This window comes from Passer domesticus, chromosome 27, assembly GCF_036417665.1.
Source record: "Passer domesticus isolate bPasDom1 chromosome 27, bPasDom1.hap1, whole genome shotgun sequence".
Taxonomy (NCBI): Eukaryota; Metazoa; Chordata; class Aves; order Passeriformes; family Passeridae; genus Passer; species Passer domesticus.
Window position 1 is genome coordinate 4,793,573 of NC_087500.1, and position 21,607 is coordinate 4,815,179.

At 52.8% G+C, this 21,607-nt stretch overlaps 1 protein-coding gene and 1 long non-coding RNA gene across 3 annotated transcripts; one reads left to right on the forward strand and one right to left on the reverse strand.

Annotated features, from left to right (window-relative positions):
- Positions 1-1,240: 1,240 nt before the first annotated feature.
- Positions 1,241-21,474, reverse strand: ZNF652 (zinc finger protein 652). Of its 2 annotated transcripts, XM_064399574.1 has the most exons (7): positions 21,226-21,474; positions 11,019-12,045; positions 7,020-7,167; positions 5,718-5,833; positions 3,711-3,855; positions 1,847-2,386; positions 1,241-1,688 (listed from the first exon to the last, which is right to left on the reverse strand). In XM_064399574.1, exons 2-6 carry the CDS (start codon positions 11,877-11,879, stop codon positions 1,884-1,886), a joined length of 1,773 nt encoding a protein of 590 aa, XP_064255644.1. In that variant the 5' UTR covers positions 11,880-12,045; positions 21,226-21,474; the 3' UTR covers positions 1,241-1,688; positions 1,847-1,883. The 2 variants fall into 2 exon arrangements, with proteins under 2 accessions (XP_064255644.1, XP_064255643.1); XM_064399573.1 differs by having other exon boundaries at positions 1,241-2,386.
- On the forward strand, positions 7,588-7,925 carry LOC135286487 (uncharacterized). The gene is made up of 2 exons (XR_010350771.1): positions 7,588-7,704; positions 7,803-7,925. It is a non-coding gene; the product is annotated as an uncharacterized LOC135286487 (long non-coding RNA).
- Positions 21,475-21,607: the final 133 nt, after the last annotated feature.

Consider the following 21,607-nt stretch of genomic DNA (forward strand, 5'->3'; position numbering starts at 1 on the left):
CCAAGCAGCCCTGGCTCCATCCCCAAATTCACCAATCCCACGGAAATCCCGCCTGACTCGGGAGCCTCCCCCTGCTGGCAGATCCCTCTTTTTCCCGGACTTCCCATTCCCAAATTCCCGAATTTGCAGGACAAAATCTCCCTCCCAATAAAATTCCATTCCTTCCTGGATCCACATCCAGCAGGAATATCTGACCCCGACAGCTGAAGAGAAACCGGGAAAAGGGAAATAAAATTTAAAAAAAAGAACAAAAATAACCCAAAAAAGCCCTAAAAAATAAATTAAATCCAGAAATCGCCACGGTTTGGGGTGACTTCTCCAGAACCTCTGGGGTTTTTTTTTCCCTCTCTTCTCTGAAGCACCTTGGAGTTGTGGGGTTGGGGAATTTGGGAAAAGCATCCTTGAGGAATCACATTGGGGCTGATTATAAAAATTTCTCTATTGTACAACAGAGGTGCAGCTACACTGAAAAAATTACACCGTTTATGGAAATACAATTATTATTATTATTATCATCATCATCAATTTTTTTTTGGCTTTTTTTTGTTTTAGAAACAGACTCTACTAAATAGGATCTATACAAAAAACCTCTAAAATAATTTCTGTAGTAAAATAAAGAAGTGTGTTAGGAGAGCTACACAAAAACAACGGGAGGGGGTTTTTTTTTTTGCTTTTTTCCTTTTTTTTTTTGCTTTTCTGGGTGAATGCTCCGAGCTCGGGGTGCTGAAAGGAATCATTACGTACACAGTGATCATTAATGCTCTGTATTAATTAACTCACAGCCTTTCCCATTAGTACAAAGAGCCCGGGCCCGCCTCCTCTTTGAGGAGAGGGCCAGGATATAAAAGCCAAGCAAACCTCGTCAGCTGATATGAAATTAGAAAATTCCACCAGGCTCGGGAGCCGGGATTTAGAAAAGTCACCGGGAAACACAAATTTGGGGAATTTCAGTCCTGGGGGTCCTCGAGAGGGGACCGGGGGGGTGGGGCAGAGCTCGGCCCAGGAGCGGGGTGGGAGGGAGGGAGGATCCCAGAGCCAGGGTGGATCCCAGAGCTGGACTGGATCCCAGAGCCAGGGTGGATCCCAGAGCTGGATTGGATCCCAGAGCCAGGGTGGATCCCAGGGCTGGATCGGATCCCAGAGCCAGAGTGGATCCTGGGGCTGGATCCTGGATCCCAGGGCTGGATCCCAGAGCTGGATCAGATCCCAGGGCTGGATCCCAGGGCTGGATCCCAGAGCTGGATCAGATCCCAGGGCTGGATCCCAGGGCTGGATCAGATCCCAGAGCCAGGGTGGATCCCAGAGCTGGATCCCAGAGCTGGATCCCAGGGCTGGATCAGATCCCAGGGCTGGATCCTGGATCCCAGAGCTGGATCAGATCCCAGAGCCAGAGTGGATCCCAGAGCTGGATCAGATCCCAGGGCTGGATCAGATCCCAGGGCTGGATCAGAGCCCAGAGCCAGAGTGGATCCCAGGGCTGGATCCTGGATCCCAGGGCTGGATCCTGGATCCCAGGCCCCTGACCCCAGCCGGTGTCAGTGCGGCTGTGCCAGCCTGCCCGTGTCCAGGTGCCACTGGAATCCACGGCTGTGCCCGTGCTCACAGCAGCCCAATCCCATCTCAGACCCCATCTCAGCTCCCATCCCAGCTCCCAGCCCAATCCCAAACCTGGATCCCAGCTCCCAAACCTGGATCCCAGCTCCCAGAGCTGGCTGCCGGCCGGTGTCAGTGCGGCTGTGCCAGCCTGCCCATGTCCAGGTGCCGCAGGAATCCACGGCTGTGCCTGTGCTCACAGCAGCCCCATCCCATCCCAGCTCCCATCCCAGCTCCCAGCCCAATCCCAAACCTGGATCCCAGCTGGCAGAGCTGGCTGCCGGCCGGTGTCAGTGCGGCTGTGCCGGGCTGCCCTTGTCCAGGTGCCGCAGGAAGCCGTCGCCGCCGTGCCCGTGGCCGTGCCCGCGGTGGTTCAGGGGCTCGCTCTTGAACAGGGCGGGGGGCGGCGGCAGGTGGGGCACGGGGGGCACGGGCAGGTGCTGGGGGTGGTGCCCGTGGGGGTGGTGCCCGTGGGGCGGCAGGGCCAGGGCGCCGTAGGGGTGCGGGACGGGGCGCGGGGCCGGGCCCAGCCCCAGCGCGGCGGCCGCGGGGGCCGGGCAGGGCGCGGGCAGCAGCGCGGGGCCGGCGGGGCCGGGGCCGGGGCTGGTGCCGGGGCTGGTCACACGGAAACACTTCTCCTTGTGCGCCTTGAGCATGTTGGAGAAGCGGAAGCGCTGCCCGCACACGTCGCACGGGTACGGCTTCTCGCCCGTGTGCGTGCGCCGGTGCCGCTTCATGTTGGGCCGGCTGGTGAAGCTCTTGCCGCAGATCTCGCAGATGAAGGGCTTCTCTCCTGCCCAGCACACACAGAGACGGGGAGGTCAGAGATCCTGGGAACCCCCTGAGCCGTGGAGAACCCCTGGGAAAATCACCTGAGCCGTGGAGAATCCCTGGGAAAATCACCTGAGCCATGGAGAGCCCCCTGAGCCGTGGAGAACCCCCTGGGAAAATCACCTGAGCTCTGGAGAACACCCTGGGAAAATCATCTGAGCCGTGGAGAACCCCTGGGAAAATCATCTGAGCTATGGGAGAACCCCTGGGAAAATCACCTGGGCCAGGGAGAAACCCCTGGGAAAATCACCTGAGCTGTGGAGAACCCCCTGAGCCCTGGAGAACCCCCTGGGAAAATCACCTGAGCCATGGAGAGCCCCCTGAGCCATGGAGAACCCCTGTGAAAATCACCTGGGCCAGGGAGAAACCCCTGGGAAAATCACCTGGGCCAGGGAGAAACCCCTGGGAAAATCACCTGAGCCGTGGAGAACCCCCTGGGAAAATCACCTGAGCTATGGGAGAACCCCTGGGAAAATCACCTGAGCCATGGAGAACCCCTGGGAAAATCACCTGAGCTGTGGAGAACCCCTGGGAAAATCACCTGAGCCATGGAGAGCCCCCTGAGCCATGGAGAAGCCCTGGGAAAATCACCTGGGCCATGGAGAACCCCTGGGAAAATCACCTGAGCCATGGAGAACCCCTGGGAAAATCACCTGGGCCATGGAGAACCCCTGGGAAAATCACCTGAGCCATGGAGAACCCCCTGGAAAAATCATCTGAGCTATGGGAGAACCCCTGGGAAAATCACCTGAGCCATGGAGAACCCCCTGGAAAAATCATCTGAGCTATGGGAGAACCCCTGGGAAAATCACCTGAGCCATGGAGAAACCCCTGGGAAAATCACCTGAGCCATGGGAGAACGCCATGGAAAATCACCTGAGCCGTGGGAAACACCACTGCCTTTGGGGATCAACGGGGGTTTAGGAAATCCTAGCTCAGGTTGGGTTTGGGGCCAAAAGGCTCTGAAATCCTGGCTCAGTTTGGGTTTGGGGCCAAAAGGCTGTGAAATCCTGGCCCAGTTTGGGTTTGGGGCCAAAAGGCTGTGAAATCCTGGCTGCCCTCAGGATGTGGGGCCAAAAGCCCCTGGCCAGGGGCTCCCCCAGCCCAAAACACCCCGGCAATAATTCCCATTCCCCCCAGGGAACCCCAGCTCCGAGTGCCACGCCAGCACAGAAAGGGATCCAAGGCAGGGCACGAAGCTCTCCCAGCTCTCTCCCAGCTGCAGAACACCCCAAATCCCGAGGGAACGCCGGGAATGCCCTGCAGGGGCCCTGCCCAGCCCTTACCAGTGTGGGTTTTCATGTGCTCGTCGAAGTACTGCTTCATGTTGAAGTCCTTGCCACACCACTGGCACATGAACTGCTTGTGCCCGATGTGGATGCTCATGTGCGAGCGCAGCTGGTACTTGTACTGGAACCTCTCGTCGCAGTTCTGCCGGGAAAAACGGGAATTCCGGGGCTTTGGGAAGCCGGGAGTGAGCCCTGGAGGGGCTGGGAGGGAGGTGGGGCTGGGCAGAAACAGCGCAGAGGAAAAGGGATTGAAGTGATTGATTGAGGGGTTTGGGGATGGAGGCTTGGAGCGGGAGGGTGGAGGGGCTGGAGTTGTGAGGGGGAAGGTGGAATTGTGAGGGGGAAGGTGGAATTGTGAGGGGAAAGCTGGAATTGTGAGGGAAAAATTGGAATTGAGTGGGGGAAAGCTGGAATTGTGAGGGGAAAGCTGGAGTTGTGAGGGGAAAGCTGGAATTGTGAGGGGAAATGCTGGAATTGAGAGGGGAAAAGCTGGAATTGTGAGGGGAAAGCTGGAATTGTGTGGGAAATGCTGGAATTGTGAGGAGAAAGCTGGAATTGTGAGGGGAAATGCTGGAATTGTGAGGGGAAAGCTGGAATTGTGAGGGAAAGCCTGGCAGGGATGGGGTATTCCAGGAAAAAGGGTTTCTGTGGGTGTCCCGGGCTCTGTCCACTAGAGGACTCTGCCTCCCTCCAAACCAGCTCCTCAGCAGCTCCCCAGGGATTTATCCATTGCATTTATCCCAGGGATTTAACCCCTCAGGTCCCTGCAGACATCCCTGAGCAGGGATCACCCCTGGGCGATTCGAATCCCCAAAACAGGATAAAACTGTCCTTAATTCCTGCCCCACCCAAGGCCATTCCCCCTTCCCGGGAGCATTCCCAGGATCTCCCCCAGGGATTTACCCCATGGATTTAATCCCTCAGTCCCTCCAGAGACCCCTGAGGAAGGACCTGTCCTGGCACCACCCCTCGGTGATTGGAATCCCCAAACTCTGATGGAACCGCCCCTCGTTCGCACCCCATCCAAGGCCATTCCCACTTCACAGGAGCATTCCAATGGAGATCGGAATCCCCAAGCTCTGATGGAACCGAGCATTCCTGCCCCATTCCCACCCCATCCAAGGCCATTCCCACTCCCCAGGAGCATTCCCAGGATCTCCCCCAGGGATTTATCCATTGGATTTATCCCCTCAGTCCCTCCAGAGACCCATGAGGAAGGACCTGCGCTGGGACCATCCCTCAGAGATCTGAATCCCCAAACTGATGGAACCGCCCCTCGTTCGCACCCCATCCAAGGCCATTCCCATTTCCCAGGAGCATTCCCATGGATTTAACCCCTCAGTCCCTCCAGAGATCCCCGAGGAAGGACCTGCGCTGGGACCACCCCTCAGAGATCTGAATCCCCAAACTGATGGAACCGAGCATTCCTGCCCCATTCCCACCCCATCCAGGGCCATTCCCCATTCCCGGGAGCATTCCTGCCCCATTCCCACCCCATCCAGGGCCGTTCCTCCTTCCCGGGAGCATTCCAGCCCCATTCCCACCCCATCCAAGGCCATTTTCCCTTCCCGGGAGCATTCCTGCCCCATTCCTGCCCCATTCCTACCCCACCCAAGACCATTTTCCCTTCCCAGGAGCATTCCTGCCCCATTCCCACCCCACCCAAGACCATTTTCCCTCCCCGGGAGCACTCCTGCCCCATTCCTGCCCCGTTCCCACCCCACCCAAGACCATTTTCCCTCCCCAGGAGCATTCCTGCCCCATTCCTGCCCCATTCCCACCCCCCCAAGACCATTTTCCCTCCCCGGGAGCATTCCTGCCCCATTCCCACCCCCCAAGACCATTTTCCCTCCCCGGGAGCATTCCTGCCCCATTCCCACCCCCCAAGACCATTTTCCCTCCCCGGGAGCATTCCTGCCCCATTCCTGCCCCGTTCCCACCCCACCCAAGGCCGTTCCCCCTCCCCGGAGCACTCCCCGGCTGTCCCCCGGGCTGTCCCCTCACCTCGCAGCGGAAGGGCTTTTCCCCCGAGTGCTGCAGGGAGTGCACCTTGAGGGACATGCTGCGCTTGAAGGACTTGCCGCAGGTCTCGCAGGTGAAGGGCATGTCCTTGGTGTGGGCTGCGGCAAAGGAAAGGGGTCACGGGGGGAAATCCAGGGAAAACCGGCGTGGGAGCAACATTCCCAACGATTCCAGGCGGGAGGAATGCTCCTGAGAGCTCCTGGGGTGGCTTGGAAGCACAGGCTGCTCCTTGTTCCACACGGGCCAAGAGCAAGCTCGGCCAGCTGGGGTTCATGGAGTTCCCAAATTTAAATTCCCCCCAATAATTTTAATTTCCCCATTCCACTTTCCCTGATAATTTTAATTTCCCTGACTATTTCAATTTCCCCAATAATTTCAATTTCCCCAATACTTTTAATTCCCCCGATAATTTTAATTTCCCCATTCCAATTTCCTTGATAATTTTAATTTCCCCGATAATTTTAATTCCCCTGAATATTTTCATTTCCCCAATAATTTCAATTCCCCCCGATAATTTGAATTTCCCCATTTCAATTTCCCCAATAATTTCAATTCCCCCGATAATTTGAATTTCCCCATTTCAATTTCCCCAATAATTTCAATTCCCTCTGATAATTTTAATTCCCCTGAGTATTTTAATTTCCCCATTCCAATTTCCCCGATAATTTTAATTCCCCATAATATTTTAATTTCCCCAATAATTTCAATTTCCCCAATACTTTTAACTTCCCCATTCCAATTTCCCCAATAATTTCAATTTCCCCAATACTTTTAATTCCCGATAATTTTAACTTCCCCATTTCAATCTCCCCGATAATTATAATTCCCCTGAATATTTTAATTTCCCCAATAATTTCAATTTCCCCAATAATTTAAATTCCCCCCAATAATTTTAATTTCCCCATTCCAATTTCCCCGATAATTTTAATTCCCCATAATATTTTAATTTCCCCAATAATTTCAATTTCCCCAATACTTTAATTTCCCCAATAATTTTAATTTCCCCATTCCAATTTCCCTGATAATTTCAATTTCCCCAATACTTTTAATTTCCCCAATAATTCCAATTTCCCCATTCCAATTTCCCCGATAATTTCAATTTCCCCAATACTTTTAATTTCCCCAATAATTTAAATTTCCCCATTCCAATTCCCCCGATAATTCCAATTCCCCCAACTATTTGAATTTCCCCAATAATCTCAATTCCCCTGACGATTGAATTCCTGCTAATTTCAGCTCCCCTGGTGCTTGCAGGCCCCTTCCCTGGCCGTGCCAGCCACTCACCAACCATGTGTTTGCGCACGTGGGCCATGGTGTAGAACTTCTTCTCGCAGATCTCGCAGGAGAATTTCTTCTCGGCGTAGCCGTGCACGATCTTGATGTGCTCATGCAGCGACCAGAGCTTCTTGAAGGATTTGTTGCAGGACACGCACTGGGGGGACACAGAGGAGCTGGGTTAGGGGGCTCGGGCTGGGGGCGAGCCAGGTTGGGCAAAAAAAAAAACCCAAAAATGGTGAAAGAGGTGCCTGAGAATGTGGATTTTGGGGTTACACCTGGATGGAGGCAGAAAAAATGTGGATTTTGGGATTATACCTCAATGGAGGCAGTGAGGATGTGGATTTTGGGATTATACCTCAATGGAGACAGTGAGAATGTGGATTTTGGGGTTACACCTGATGGGAGGCAGTGAGAATGTGGATTTTGGGAATACACCTTAGGGGAGGCAGAAAAAATGTGGATTTTGGGATTATACCTCAATGGAGACAGTGAGGATGTGGATTTTGGGGTTACACCTGATGGGAGGCAGTGAGGATGTGGATTTTGGGGTTACACCTGGATGGAGGCAGAAAAAAATGTGGATTTTGGTGTTACACCTCAATGGAGGCAGAAAAAATGTGGATTTTGGGATTACACCTGATGGGAGGCAGTGAGAATGTGGATTTTGGGATTTACAGCTGAGGGAATGGAGGCAGTGAAAAAGGTGCCTGAGAATGTGGATTTTGGGATTACACCTCAATGGAGGCAGTAAAAATGTGGATTTTGGGATTATACCTGAGGGGAATGGAGGCAGTGAGGATGTGGATTTTGGGGTTACATCTGAATAGAGGCAGTAAAAAAATGGATTTTGGGGTTACAGCTGAGGGGAGAATGTGGATTTTGGGATTTACAGCTGAGGGAATGGAGGCAGTGCTGGTGTTCTGGTGCCTCCTGATCCCAAAATCCAGCAGCAGGGGAGGGGCACAGGGACAGCTCCACAGGCCCTGGGAGAGTCCAGCCCTGGAGAGGGAAGGATCCAAACCCTTCCAGTGAGAAGTACCCAAACTCTTGGAGTGGGAAAATCCAAACATTTTCAGTGAGAAGGATCCAAACCCCTGGAGGGGGAGGAATCTAAACTCTTGGAGTGGGAAAATCCAAACTCCCGGAGTGGGAAGATTCCAAACCCTTGGAATGGAAAAATCCAAACCCTCGGAGTGGGAAATCCAAACATTTTCAGTGAGAAGGATCCAAACCCTTGGAGTAGAAAGAATCCAGACTCTTGGAGTGGGAAAATCCAAACTCTTGGAGGGCAAAGAATCCAAACCCCTGGAGAGGGATGATCCAAACCCATGGTGCAGAAAAAAATCCAAACCCTTGGGGTAGAAAGAATCCAAACTCTGGAGAGGGAAGGATCCAAACCCTTGGAGCAGAAAGAATCCAAACATTTTCAGTGATAAGAATCCAAACCCTTGGAGTGGGAAAATCCAAACTCCTGGAGAGGGAAGAAGCCAAGAGAGCTGGAGGAGGCCGACACCATTGAATTCCCAAAGCCCCATCCAGCCCTTCGTGCCCCCCAAATCCAGGTGTGGCCACTCCAGGCTCTGCCATCCCTCTGGATCTCCATGGGAAGCAGCTCCAGTCCCGCTGGACACTCTGGGATCAGCTCCTGGAGGAGATCCGGGCACCAGCTCCTCCTGCTGTGCTCTCCTCGTTCATTAAAGGTCCAAAGTCACGCTGGAGGCTGAGAATTCCTTCCCAAAACTGCTGTGGAATGTCCAGGCAATCGGACCCCAGGATTTCAGGCGGCTCTTCCTTTTCCCAGCAGCTCTTCCCAAAAACTTCAGTAAAAAATCCGACGTGGAAGTTCCAGCTGGAAATCCCAGAGCGTGAGGAAACCAAATCCTCTTCACCTCGGAGGGCACAGGGAGGAACTGTGCCTTGTCCCGGGGTTTTTTGGGATGCCTGGGGTTTTTGGGATGCCTGCACTTCCCAGCCCATCAATTCCCACCCTTCCCGTGGGTCAGAAGGGCTGGTGCTGATTAATGAGCAGGTTCATCAGTTTGGAAGGGGCTGGGATGATCTCTGCAGCTTTGGGAATTCTGCTGCAGGCTCTGCCCCACAGCACCTGCTGGCATCCCCTCTGGGAGGGAAAAGAATTCCTGCAGAGCAAAGAAATTCCACAAGCAGCATTCCAGAAGCACCCCCAAATCCTTGGATTTCCACAGAAAGGAGCCCTGGGAGGGGCCAAGGCCACACCAGAATTCAGGACTGAAACACCAACACTGAGAGGAACCACAGAGCTGCAGGTGAGGACAGAAATCCCCTGAAGCTGCTGGCTGGGATGGGTGAAAAAGCAGAAATTACCTGGAAAAACAGATTTATTCCATCCCCAGGATGAAAAACTGGGAGGAGCCAGCCTTGATTTTCATTTCAATCCCATTTTAAACCAGTCTCATTCCAGGGCAAAGCTCCCCCTGGACACATTTAACCCTGAACTGAGGGAAATTTTAATTTTCCCTCAATCCTCTTGGCAATTGGAACAAAAACACAGCAACAGGCAGCTGGAAAACACATCCCAAAGGCAGGACAGAACAAGAATTGCTGGATTTGTTCCTGGATATTGAGGACCTGAAGGTGACTCTCAGTGCTGCTGGCACTGGGAGGTGTCTGGACCAGATTCCTCTGGATTTAAATCATAATTTCTATAATTTCTCATTTTTTTATCATTTTTGGACACATGTGTAGATTGATACAGGATATTTCACCATTTTATGTGTTCAAAATATTCACAAATTCCTTCTTAAATTTTAATTCCTTTAATTTTTAATTCCTGCTTAAATGTTATGCTGTGAATGAACCCCCTGCACGCTGGGGCATCTCTTAAATTCCCATTTAAATCCTCCCTGCTGCACTGAACTTTTAAAATATTTCTTTGAAAAGCAGCAAAAATTAAATTTATATTAATAAATCCTTCCTTGAGCTGAAACTTAAGGGAAAAAAAAACAACCCAGAGTTACACAGAGCTGGGAAAAGAGCTTGGAAAAGAGCAATTACAATAAATATTCCACATCTCCCACACAGTGGGAGCTGAGGATCAACCCAGTTCAGCATTGAAAGCAAACAAACAATGACAAATATTCGATTCTTGTGCTCAAACTCTCGCACAAAAAACCCTCCTTGCCCTACAAATTCCAGCTGCCCAAAAATCCAACTGGAGCCGCTGCTGCTGGCAGGATTGCAGCAGGAGGTGGGGGAAAATAAGGCCAAAAAAAGCAGATTTGGGGTGCCAGGGAAAGCAGCAGTGCCAGGCACAAACCCCAGAAACTCTGGAGCTCTTCCCAAAGCCTCCAGCAGAGCTGCTCCTCCACTGCTGGGGGAAATCAGAGCTGCTGGGGAGGAAAAAATGAAATTTTTGTGAGGTTTGCTGGGGTTTCCTGCTGGAAGGGGCAGGCTCGGGGTGCGGGGCTGAATTCCAGCCCTCAGGAACACGCTGGGAGCTGCCGTGCTCTCAGAGGGGTTTGAACCCCGCTTTAAGCCCAGCTCAGATCCTGACTCCACTGCTGCCTCTGGGAGCTCAGATTTCCCATTCCAGGGAATTCCTGCGATTCTGTTTCCCCTGGGAAGCTCACCTGGCTTCCCACGCTGTGGGACTGCACTTCAGGACACGGAAACCCCTGGAATTCTAAACTCAGTGGGAGCTGCGGGTGCTCGGCAGGAGGAGGAGGATTTACCACAGAACTTCAGATTTTTGGGACCAGTTACTCCAGATCCTGACCCTGCTAAAGGAGCTTTGTGCTCCCAACTCACAGTTTACTCCTGGAGTAACTGCTCAGTAAGCTGAGCACTCTTTCCCTGCCATCCCCTCCTTTTGGGAGACCCCAAAATGTGGGAGAAGGCAGAGCCCGGGCCCGGCTCAGCACCCGGGGCCGTGCAAAAAGCGATTTTTCCCCCTGTGAAGCGTCCACCAGCCGGATCCAGGGCACGCCAGGAGGTGTGGGGACCTGGCAAGCAGGCGAGCAGACCTACCTGGATGTTTTTTTCACAGTCAGTTTGCTGGTGGAGGGACAGCTCACTCTCTAGCACAAATTTCTTCCCACATTTGTCGCAGATCTGCATCCGCCTGTGGGTGACGTTCATGTGCTTCTCCAGGTACCAGCGTGTGTTAAACACCCTGGGGCACTTCTCACAGGTCAGAGTCTCCTTCTCTTCACACTTTGCTTTCTGCACAGGTGCCTTGGGCTCCTTTGCAGCTTTCTTCTTACGCTTGGGGGGCTCCGCGCTCTTCCTGCGGCCCCGCGTGGCTCGGGGCGCCGGCGAGGCGGCGGCGGCCGCGGCAGAGGCGGCTCTCCTGCTTCTCCTCTGGCCAACACTAACCTTCTCCACTCTTTTCTCCTTTTTCTTCTGCCTCTCATTCTCCTCATAATCATTACTGTCTTCCGTGGCCTCTTCCCCACTGTCACCCTCCTCTTCCTCACTGCTGCTCTTAAGGACAGCAGTCTCTTTGGACTGGGAGGGGACACCCTTCTCCCCTTTGGACACATTTAAGGTTTGGTTGTTAAGGTTTACCTCCACTATAATCTGCTCCCTTTTGTAAGTCACTTCATCTTCCTCCTCTTCCTCCTCCTCAGAGTCGTCAGAGTTTTCCCTGTCTTCTTTCACAGCCCGGACCTCTCCTACCGCTCTGCTCTCCCTGAAAAACGGCTGCTCCTCCCTCTCGTGGAGGTGGCCCTTGCTCCCTTTGCTGTCCACCAGCACCGAGAAGGGGCTCCCTGACTCCCTCTTGTACACCTTGGTGGACAGGTCGAGCTCCTGGCTGGGGTAGAAGGCGGGCGGCCCCTCCTGCGCCATGCCGGCCCCGGGGGGCTCCCCCTTGGCTGCGTGGCTCATCTGGGGGGGCTCATGGGGCGCCCTCCGTCCCGGGGGGGCTGCTCCGGCCCGGCGCCTCTTCCATCGGAGCCCGGCGGGGTCGGGGGTCCTGGCGGGGGTCGGGATCACGGCAGGGGCAGGGCGGGGAGGGATCCTCGGCAGCAAGCGGAGCCCTCGAGCATTTTATCTGCGGGAGACAGCGGGAGAGCGGCGTCAGTGGGGAGTGACCGACCGCGGGGACGGGGCAGCCCCAGGAGGAGCCCAGGGTGGGGAAGGGAGGGACAGACGGCAGGGACCAGGAATTCCCAGCAGCACACTCCCAGGGAATGGAAATCCAGCAAGGAATACTCTCCATCTAGCAGAGAACCACAACCATCTCTTTTGGATTTTGGGGAGCACCGCTGGCCCCACAAACTGCACGGATCAGGAGAATTCCCAGCAGCAGACTCCCAGGGAATGGAAATCCAGCAAGGGATACTCTCCATCAACCATTCCTCCTGGATTTTGGGGGGCACTGCTGGCCCCACAAACAGCAGGGATCAGGAATTCCCAGCAGCACACTCCCAAGGAATGGAAATCCAGCAAGGGATACTCTCCATCCACCAGAGAACCCCAACCATCTCTTTTGGATTTCTGGGAGCACTGCTGGCCCCACAAACTGCACGGATCAGGACTGGCAGCAGATTCCCAAGGAGGGGAAATCCAGGCGAGGGATGTTCTCCACCCACCGGAGCACCAGAGCTGTTTCTCCCGGGTTCCTGGGAGCACTGCTGGCCCCCAAACCTGCTCTGCCCCCACAAACACGGGGCACCCCCACCCCAAAACAGCCCAGCTCTCCCCCAGCCCATCCTCGCATACTCCAGAGCCACATTCCAACCACGGAGCCGAGCCTGAGGAATTTCACTGGAGCCGTTCTCACCTCGCAGCCCGGGAACACCCCGGAGATCCTGGATTTTGAGGGATTCGAGGAATTCTCCCTTTGTCCCTCCCTCCCTTCCCCCAGCTCCTTAATCCCCACGGCACAATTTCAGTTTGCCCATCCGCATTTCCCCCGCGGTTTTCCAAGCTGGAATTTGCCCGGGACTTTGCTGCCACTTCCTCCTGCAGGAAGCGCCACGTGGTCCCTCATGGACACAAAGCAATCAATCCCTCACTTTTCTCCTTTTTTTTAATCTTTTTTTTTTAATTTTTTTTTTTTAATTTTTTTTCCCATCGGGACAATTCCAGTTGGGGAGCTCGGGATGGCAACAGCGAGCCCAAGGTTTTGGGCTGGGCTGATCCCAATGGGAATTCCTGAGCTAAACCCGGAGCTAAAGCTGGGATCACAGGGTGAAGAGGAGAATTAAGGACAGAGACATCCCAGAAGGGGATGGAAGAACCAGCAAACCCCACCCAGGGACACCTTCCATGATCCCAGAGGGCTCCAGCCTGGCCTGGGACACTTCCAGGATGGAGCAGCCACAGCTTCCCTGGGAATTCCATCCCAGCCAGGAATTCCAGCCCAAAATCCACCCCATCCTCCTCTCTTCCAGAGATTCCTGTACTGTCATTTCTGTTCCACCAGAATTTCCCCACCTTTGGAGTGAATTTTAACTGGATAGGAGATGAAGCAACCAGTGCCTGAATAAGTAATATTAATAACAATAAAGGGAATCTTCGTGAAGTACCACACTGGGGAAAGAAAGGAAAAAAAATAACCAGTTTGATGATGAACTTCATTAAAACACTCTCATTAATAGCACTTCTCCAGGGTTCCCAAATTACTCCAAATTAATTTCCTGGAGGAAAATGGGCCCACAGCAGGGCCCATTCCCACTGCTCCATCCTCAAATCCCACATTCCCAGCCCCACAGGAAATCCCGGGAGACCGGCCTTTAATGCTGCATTGTGGGCACAACTCACATTCAGATGGAAAAAATTATAAAATCAACCGGGTTTGGCCAGCTGGAATTCCCAGTGCTACACCCAGGAAGCCGTGGGAAGGATGAATCCCAGTTTAGCTTTTCCTTCCAGAGGGATGGATTATTCAGGAGCTTAGGAAATTCCCAGTCCCATGTACAAAATACCTGATTATTTCCTCATCATATTAAGCATCTATAGGAAGCTGCAGAAGGAAATCAGGAATTCTACTGCAGAGCCAGGAAAAGGAAATTTCACCTTTTCTCCTGTTTACTAAATGGCAAAAAATTCCTGCCAATATTTCACCTCCGCTCACTAAAGGGGTCTTGTATGTAAAAAACCCTTTTTTATCAGGAGGAATCACCTCAAATCAAACCCACTGTGGGGTTTATTCTGAATTATCAAAGGTGTTTGCTCTGAAAACCACTTCACTCTGCAGCATCAGCGGCTGCTGTGGCTTTGAACCTTTCACTGCCACCCTCAAGGGACCCACAACTTTCAAAACCATTATTTAAATAAAAAGCAAAGCCCTCCTTGGCCATTTAGTACAAACAACAGCTCTGAAATACTGCCCTAAAAATGCTCTTAAAACACATTTCCCCCTGCTTTTAAATTTCTAATCCCAAAGCAGCGTTTGGGTGTTTTTAATCCCAAAACACCCAAGCGTTTTTTGTTGTTTTAAAAGTGAATTTAATTTTGTCAAGGCAGATTTTTCCACAGAACAAATTCCAGTCACGCTGCCAAATGAGAGATGCAGGCCGTGATTAAGATGTAAAAAGGAAACAAGAGTTTCAAAGCGATTTTTGATGCTTATCAAGCCCCAAACCTGGGGAATATCTGCAGCAATCAAAGGTTTGCAAAGACTCCGACATGAAAAGCTCGAACTCTGAAGAAAAAAAAGCACAATTTGCAGACAAAAGAGTGGGTGGAGGAAGCTGGTGAGTGTGTGGGAGCAACTTCACACCGAGCTTCTGAAGAAAAACCGCATTTTTTGGTGTTACCGGTGCTAAAAATAGAGATTTGGGCTCGGCCGGGGAGGCCTCGGCCCGGCCTGGGCCTAGGGGAGCTGGGCCGGCCCAAAGGAAAAGTGAGGAAAAACTGAGGGAAAAGTGGGGGAAAAGTGAGGAAAAACAGGATTTCAGGAGAAGCTGAGGATGTGAGGGAAGCAGGATTTGAGGAAAAATGAGGGTGTGAGGAAAAGCTGAGGAAAAACTGAGGGTGTGAGGGAAAAACTGGAGGGAAACTGACTGAGGGTGTGAGGGGAAAATTGAGGAAAAACTGAGGGTGTGAGGGGAAAATTGAGGAGAAATTGAGGCTGTGAGGGAAAATGGAAGGAACAACTGACTGAAGACTTGAGGAAAATTAAAGATTTCAGGAAAAACTGAGGGTGTGAGGAAAAACTGACATGATGAGAGGGAAAATTGAGGATTTCAGGAAGAGCTGAGGACTTAAGGAAAAGCTGAGGTTGTGAGGGGAAAAGTGAGGATTTCAGGAAAAATTGAAGATTTCAGGAAAAGCTGAAGATGTTTTCCCACTGAAACTCCGTGAAATCCCCAGGTCATGTGAATTCTGGAGAATGAACCAGCAGGGAATCACCACAGATTGCACCAGGCAAACACAAAGCGAGGGCTAAAATGACATTTTTGGGGTGTCCTGTGCAGGAACTGGCCTCGATCCCTGAGGGTCCCTTTATCAGGATATTCCATGATTCCATAAACAGGTCCATAACAGCTCAATAAATCTGCAATATTGCAATAAAAAAGCCTCAATAAACTCTCCCAGTTGGAAGCACAGGTGTCTGGAACAGGCCCAGCCATTCCCAAACAGTGGGAAAACACATCTGAAGGGAATTATTTCAATTATTTCTCTCAGCTCTCAATCCCTTCTTTCTTGTGCATCCTGGCTGCTTTAAGTTAAAAAAAAAAAATCTGTTTTTAAGTGGGGAAGTTTTATCTCCCAGAGCCTCACTGGGCACATCTCGGTGCTTTTGCATTTCCATGGGAAGTGTTGGAGGTGCCTGAGCCCATGGAAATGCAAAATAAATGTAAAATAAATGCAAAATAAAGCGCTGAGTGCTGCTAACGACCCTATTCCCATTCCGAAACTTGGGGACCCACCTGAGCTGCAAGAGCAGCTCAGCAGAGCCTCAAATCATCAGGAAAAGGAAGAGAAATCCCATTTGGGAACGGTGCAGGAGGGTGTTTGGGAGCAGCATTCCCAGTTCCTGCGGAAAACAGGGAAATCAGGTTTTTTTCTTGAGTGTTCCTAAAATAACCAAGGGTAGGTGAAGGAGAGCCTGGGCAGGGACACAAAACCCTGGGGGAAGAGGGGATAAATCCTGGAAATTCTGGAATTCCCACAGTTTATCCTGCTGCTTTTTGGCCATTCCCAAAATAATCCGGGCTGGGTATTTTGCTGACTCAGCAGGCAACACTTTTTTTTTCTTTTTTTCTTTTTTTTTTTCCCACTCCCCTCTGTCTGGAGCTGGGAATTTCCATCCGAGTGTTCCACAGGCTCCTGGAAAATCAGATTCCCAAATCCCAGAAAAAAGAAATCCACTAAATCCGGCCACTAAAACTGAAAAACCATGAGGAAGAAGCGCCTCAGGCTTTTCCCATTTTTCAAGAGGAACGATCTGGCTGAGTCCAGATTTTTGGGAGACACAAAGCCTTTCCAACCAGCGGTTCCTGGATTTTGTTCAAGCATTATCTCCACGAGAAATCCATGCCAGAGGCTTCAATTTGGGAATTCAGCATTAAAATCCCTCGGATTTTGCAATAAACGAGGGGTGTTTTATTGAATCTAAAGGAGTTTGAGATCTAAGCTGCAAACTCAATGTTTTTCTTGAAGTAGGAAAAAAAAAATCTCAAAATAACTCTTAGTTCTTTACCCTCAAATCACAACTCCAGGCCCTTCCCAGCACCTGAAATATCTAAAAAGCTGTGGCTGAATTAGGAAATTCCAGGTATTCCAATCCATTCCTGCATCTTTTAATGTAAAAAACCCCTCCTAAAAATAAGATTAAAAGCACCCCTAATGGTTCCCTGGTTCACATTTCCCATTTGTCACTTTTTTATCATTATTTGATCATTTTTAGACAGAAACAAAAGCTTTTTATGACCACATTTAAAGGTCTTCTCACCCTTAAATTTGTAAAATTGTCCAAACAGGTGCCAAAATTAAATTAAAGCCTCTTATTTTCATCCCTCTCTGTTGATGTGTCTTGAAGAAAACTAAAGCTGCGCTGAGATTTTACTCAGATTTTATTTCAATTATGGCACTTCCCATTGAGCACCACTGACCCCGAGGTCCAGGAACGGTAGGAGCCCCAAAAAGGAAATCTGCCATCAAGATCTCTTGCCTAAAATTAGCATTTTTCCCCCCAAAGAGGCCCCGGAGGTGTCTCTGTGTCCTGAGGTGTAAATGAAGTGTGAATATCCTGCCCCAAAGCCACCTTGGAATTCCTACCTGCACATTTCCCTGGCAGGAAAAATCCCATTTCCAAGGGGGAAAAATTCCCATTTCCAAGGGGGGAAAATCCCATTTCCAGGGGTAAAAAATTCTCATTTCCAGAGGGGAAAAAATCCCTTTTCCAGGGGGGAAAAATCCTATCTCCAGGCGGGGAAAAATCCCATTTCCAGAGGGAAAAAAAAAATCCCATTTGCAAGGGGAAAAAATCCTATCTCTAGGGGTGGATAAATCCCATTTTCAAGGGGGAAAAATCCCATTTCCAAGGGGAAAAAAATCCCATTTCCAGGGGGGAAATATCCTATCTCCAGGCGGGGAAAAATCCCATTTCCAGGGGGCAAAAAAATCCCATTTCCAGGGGAAAAAAATCCCATTTCCAGGGGAAAAAAAACCCCATTTCCAAAGAGAGCAGGCCCAGCAGAAGGTGCTGGAAAAGCTGCTGGGAATTCCTGGGAAAATCCCAGTGTGAAACCTCCCGAGGGAAGGGTGTCGGGAAGGGCAGGAGCTGGAGCTGCTGCTGGCACCTGCCAGGGTTTCACTCCCTGGCTTTTATTTTTTTTATTTTTTTTTTCCTTCCAGGGAGGAGCAGCCTGCAAAATTCCAGGTCCAAAACCAGCTGGAAAACGACGGGGATTTGGGGATTTGGGGAATTCTGCCCCCAAATCCTGGAGAAACTCCCTGAAAAGGCACAAACTGGGATGGAATTTGCCTCGTTTCTCTGGGGATGTGTTTAAAAAAATCAGGTTTTGGTTAAAGTGCTCTTTGAGGCATGAAACCCGTGACAGATCCCACTAAAACACCCCTTGGGGTCCAGGGATTCCTTAAATTTTGCTGCAATCCAGGAGCTGCTGGAAGGGATTTTAAGGCCTTGTGTTTACAGCTGGGAATGAGGCACTGGGATCCAGGGAAGAACGGGTTAAAAAATCCACATTTTTTTGGTGGAAAACACTGGAAAAATTCAACCACATTCCCCTGAGGGAGCTCAGGACAGAGCAGGGAGATCTCACCTGGATCTGCTTTAATATTTAAAGGGTGAAATTTTGTGGGAATAAAATGAACTTTGCAGAAAAATCCACATTTTTTCCCTCATTATTGTGGGGGGAAACCTCCAAATACTCACTTAATAAAATCCTGAAAGGACAAACAGCACAGATTCAGCAAAATGTAAATGAATGCTCTTTTGGAAAGTAAAATTATCTTTAGAAATTGACTTTATCTCCCTTTCAGAAGGCCTGGATCTTGCAGGGAGAGAGCAGAGCAGGCTGAGAGTCTGTGCTGGGGGAATTGAACCAAGAAAAATAAAATATTATATTTTATGTGTCATATATAATATATTATATTATATATTCTAACAAATACAATACATATTATACTATATTATATTATGTATATAATGTGCAATACATAATATATATCTGTATCAAGTTATAAATGAATATACAATATGTAACATAATATTATATATCATACTATCTATTGTATATGTTATAAAGTATTTGAATATAATCATTATTCACAGAATATCAGAGAAATCTCCCTCTCCTCAGCTCACTGCTGCTTCCTTGCAGTTCTGCCTCTTTCTTTTTTTTGTGGAACCAGGAATAAATTTAATTTTCTTTTTTTTTGGCCAGGCCCCCGAGAGCTGCAGAGAGAAATAGGTCAGTGAGGAGAGGAGTTTTGTAAGCACCTGAAATCCACCTGTGCCATCTCAGGTGTGCTCTGGGCACGTCCCTGCTCCTCCTGTTTACTGCAAAAATCCACCTCAGAGCTCGGGGAACCCTTCCCAAGGCGTTCCCACAGCAATCTCCTGCTCTGAGCCCAAAAAGAGGCTCTGCACAGATAAAAACTTCACATTTTGAGGTGAAGTTGCAGCTCTCGGGGTTTCCGTGATTGTGGCAGAGAGGAGGAGAGCACAGCACCCCAATATCTTCTAGTTTTGGATTACTTATCCCGATTTCCTCTGAAAACATCAAAACATCAGTTAAAGGCTCCCTGTAGCATTATTAGATAATAAAGTCAATTAAACCCTCCAAAACTCACAATCCCCTCCAACGCCAAAGCCTCTCTGATCACATCAACATTCCCAAGGTGTTTTAACAAACAGTGCCAGGGATGGCCCCAAATCCCCATTCCTGCAGCCCTGAGCTTCCCTCCACAGAAAATAAAAATTACAAAATTCTAAGCCAGCCCTCAGCCCCCTGGCAGCCCAGGACACACACCTGCTCAGCTGGAAAAACCAAAAACCTTCAGGAATTTGCCCTTTTCTTCCACGCAGCCTCCGGGGAAGCCCTCAGCACCCCTGTCCCTGTTTGGGGCAGATTTTGGGGTCACACCTGGCGGTGCAGCGCTGCCTGCCCGGGCTCTGCGGGCTGCGGGCTGCAGGAGGCAGGCTCGAAGCCACAGCAGCAGCAGGGAAATGCACCTGGCACCCGGCAGGGGTAAAGGCAGCCTGAGAACGCCCGAGCCGAGGTAAATTATCACATCTGATAAACGCGAGGGGAATTATCAGATAGCAGAGACACAAAGCCCTTTGAAAAATCACACTTGGCAACCCCACAGCCCTTTCAAAACCATCTTAAAAAAAATAAAAAAAAATCCATTTTTTAGCAGAGCACAGGCAGCGAGGGAGAGAAACAGAACAGAACTTCCAGCTGGGAAGAGCCCAGGTGCTTCCCAAACCTCACCTGCCCATAGCGGATAAAAACTCCCGTTCCTCACACCCCTGCTGCCCGCGGCTCCTCCGGGGCTCCTCCCTGCCGTCCCTTCCAGCGGAGCCGCCTGCGGGCAGAGCTCCCGATGGGGTTCTGTCGAATCCCCCGGAGATGCCGCTCGGCTCTGCCCTGCACCGGGACACCCAAAGCTGCGCGGACTCAAAAATCGCGGCCAAAATGCCAACCCCGGGGCGCACGCACGGCGAGGGAGGGGGAAACACCCGAGGGGAGAGGCTGAGAGTGAGGAGAGAAACCCCCCGAAGTGACGGGCGGGGCACGGCACCGAGCGGGACCCGCGGTGACACCGGCGGGACAGGGCAGGGGCCGAGGGGCACTGCCGGCCCCAGCCCCGCAGGAATGCTGCCGGGCTGCGGGAACCCACCGACCCTCCCTGCCCCCGGCAGGGGACACGGGAGGGGACACAGAGACCCCCCGACCCTGCACAGAGACCCCGAACCCCTGGGAGAGACCCCGGACCCTGCACAGAGACCCCCGACCCCCGGACCCTGCACAGAGCCCCCCGAGCTGGGGCAGAGACCCCCAGACCCTGCACAGAGACCCCCGACCCCCGGACCCTGCACAGAGCCCCCCGAGCTAGGGCAGAGACCCCGGACCCTGCACAGAGACCCCCGAGCTGGGGCAGAGCCCCCGGACCCTGCACAGAGACCCCCCGACCCTGCACAGAGACCCCCGACACCGGGAGAGCCTCCAGACCCTGCACAGAGACCCCCGAGCTGGGGCAGAGACCCCGCACCCTGCCTGCACAGAGCCCCCCGACCCTGCACAGAGCCCCCCGACCCCGGGAGAGCCCCCGGACCCTGCACAGAGACCCCCGAGCTGGGGCAGAGCCCCCCGAGCTGGGGCAGACCCCCGACCCAGGGCAAAGCCCCCGGACCCCTGGGAGAGCCCCCCGACCCAGGGCAGCCCCCGGGCAGAGCCCCCCGATCCCCGGGAGAGCCCCCGGACCCTGCACAGAGCCCCGACCCCGGGCAGAGCCCCCCGAGCTGGGGCAGAGCTCGGACCCCGGGCAGAGCCTCCAACCCCGGGGGATCGCCCCCAGCCCCCCAAGGGAACCCCCCGATCCGGGCAGAGCCCCCCGGCCCCATCCCTGCCCGCTCCTCCTCGCGCTGCGCGGGGCTCCCCCGGTGTCCCCGCTCCGCTCGGGGCCGTGCCCCGCTCCCCCCGCCGCCCACCGCCGGGCCGGGCCTAGCGCTGCTCGGCTGCGCCGCCAGGCCCGGGGAAGGAAGGGGGAAGGGGCTCGGCGGCCGCGCGGGCGGCCCCGCACTCACCCAGGCCGGTGCCCTCGGGGCCGCCCCCGCCGCCGTCCATGCCGGGCGGCGCGGGGCGGGGGGCGCGGGCGGGCGCGGCGGCGGAGGGCGGAGGGCAGGGCGGCCGGGGCCCTCCCTCCGCGCCTTCGCTCCGGCCCCTGCGCTCGGCCCCCGCGCTCCGGTGGCCGCCGCCGCCGCCGCCTCGGCCCGGGGCCGGCGCTCAGGCCCAGGCGCTGCCGCCGCGGGCGGGCGGACGCGGCTCCCGCTGCCCCTCGGCCGCCGCCGCCGCAGCGCTACGTGGCCGCCGCCGCAGCCGCCGCCGGTCCTCGCGGGGGCGCGCGCGCGCGGGGTTCGGTGGCGAGCGGGAGGTGGGGGGGGGGTGTCGGGGGCGCGCCCCGCGCCT

Bases quoted from the DNA above. Each gene is read 5' to 3' on its own strand.
- ZNF652 (XM_064399574.1), bottom strand. From the start codon at position 11,879: ATGAGCCACGCAGCCAAGGGGGAGCCCCCCGGGGCCGGCATGGCGCAG. The intron at 3,856-5,717 runs GTGAGGGGACAG...TTTTCCCGGCAG, and splicing joins AAAAGCCCTTCCGCTGCGAG to AACTGCGACGAGAGGTTCCA. The intron at 2,387-3,710 runs GTAAGGGCTGGG...TGTGCTGGGCAG, and splicing joins GCACATGAAAACCCACACTG to GAGAGAAGCCCTTCATCTGC.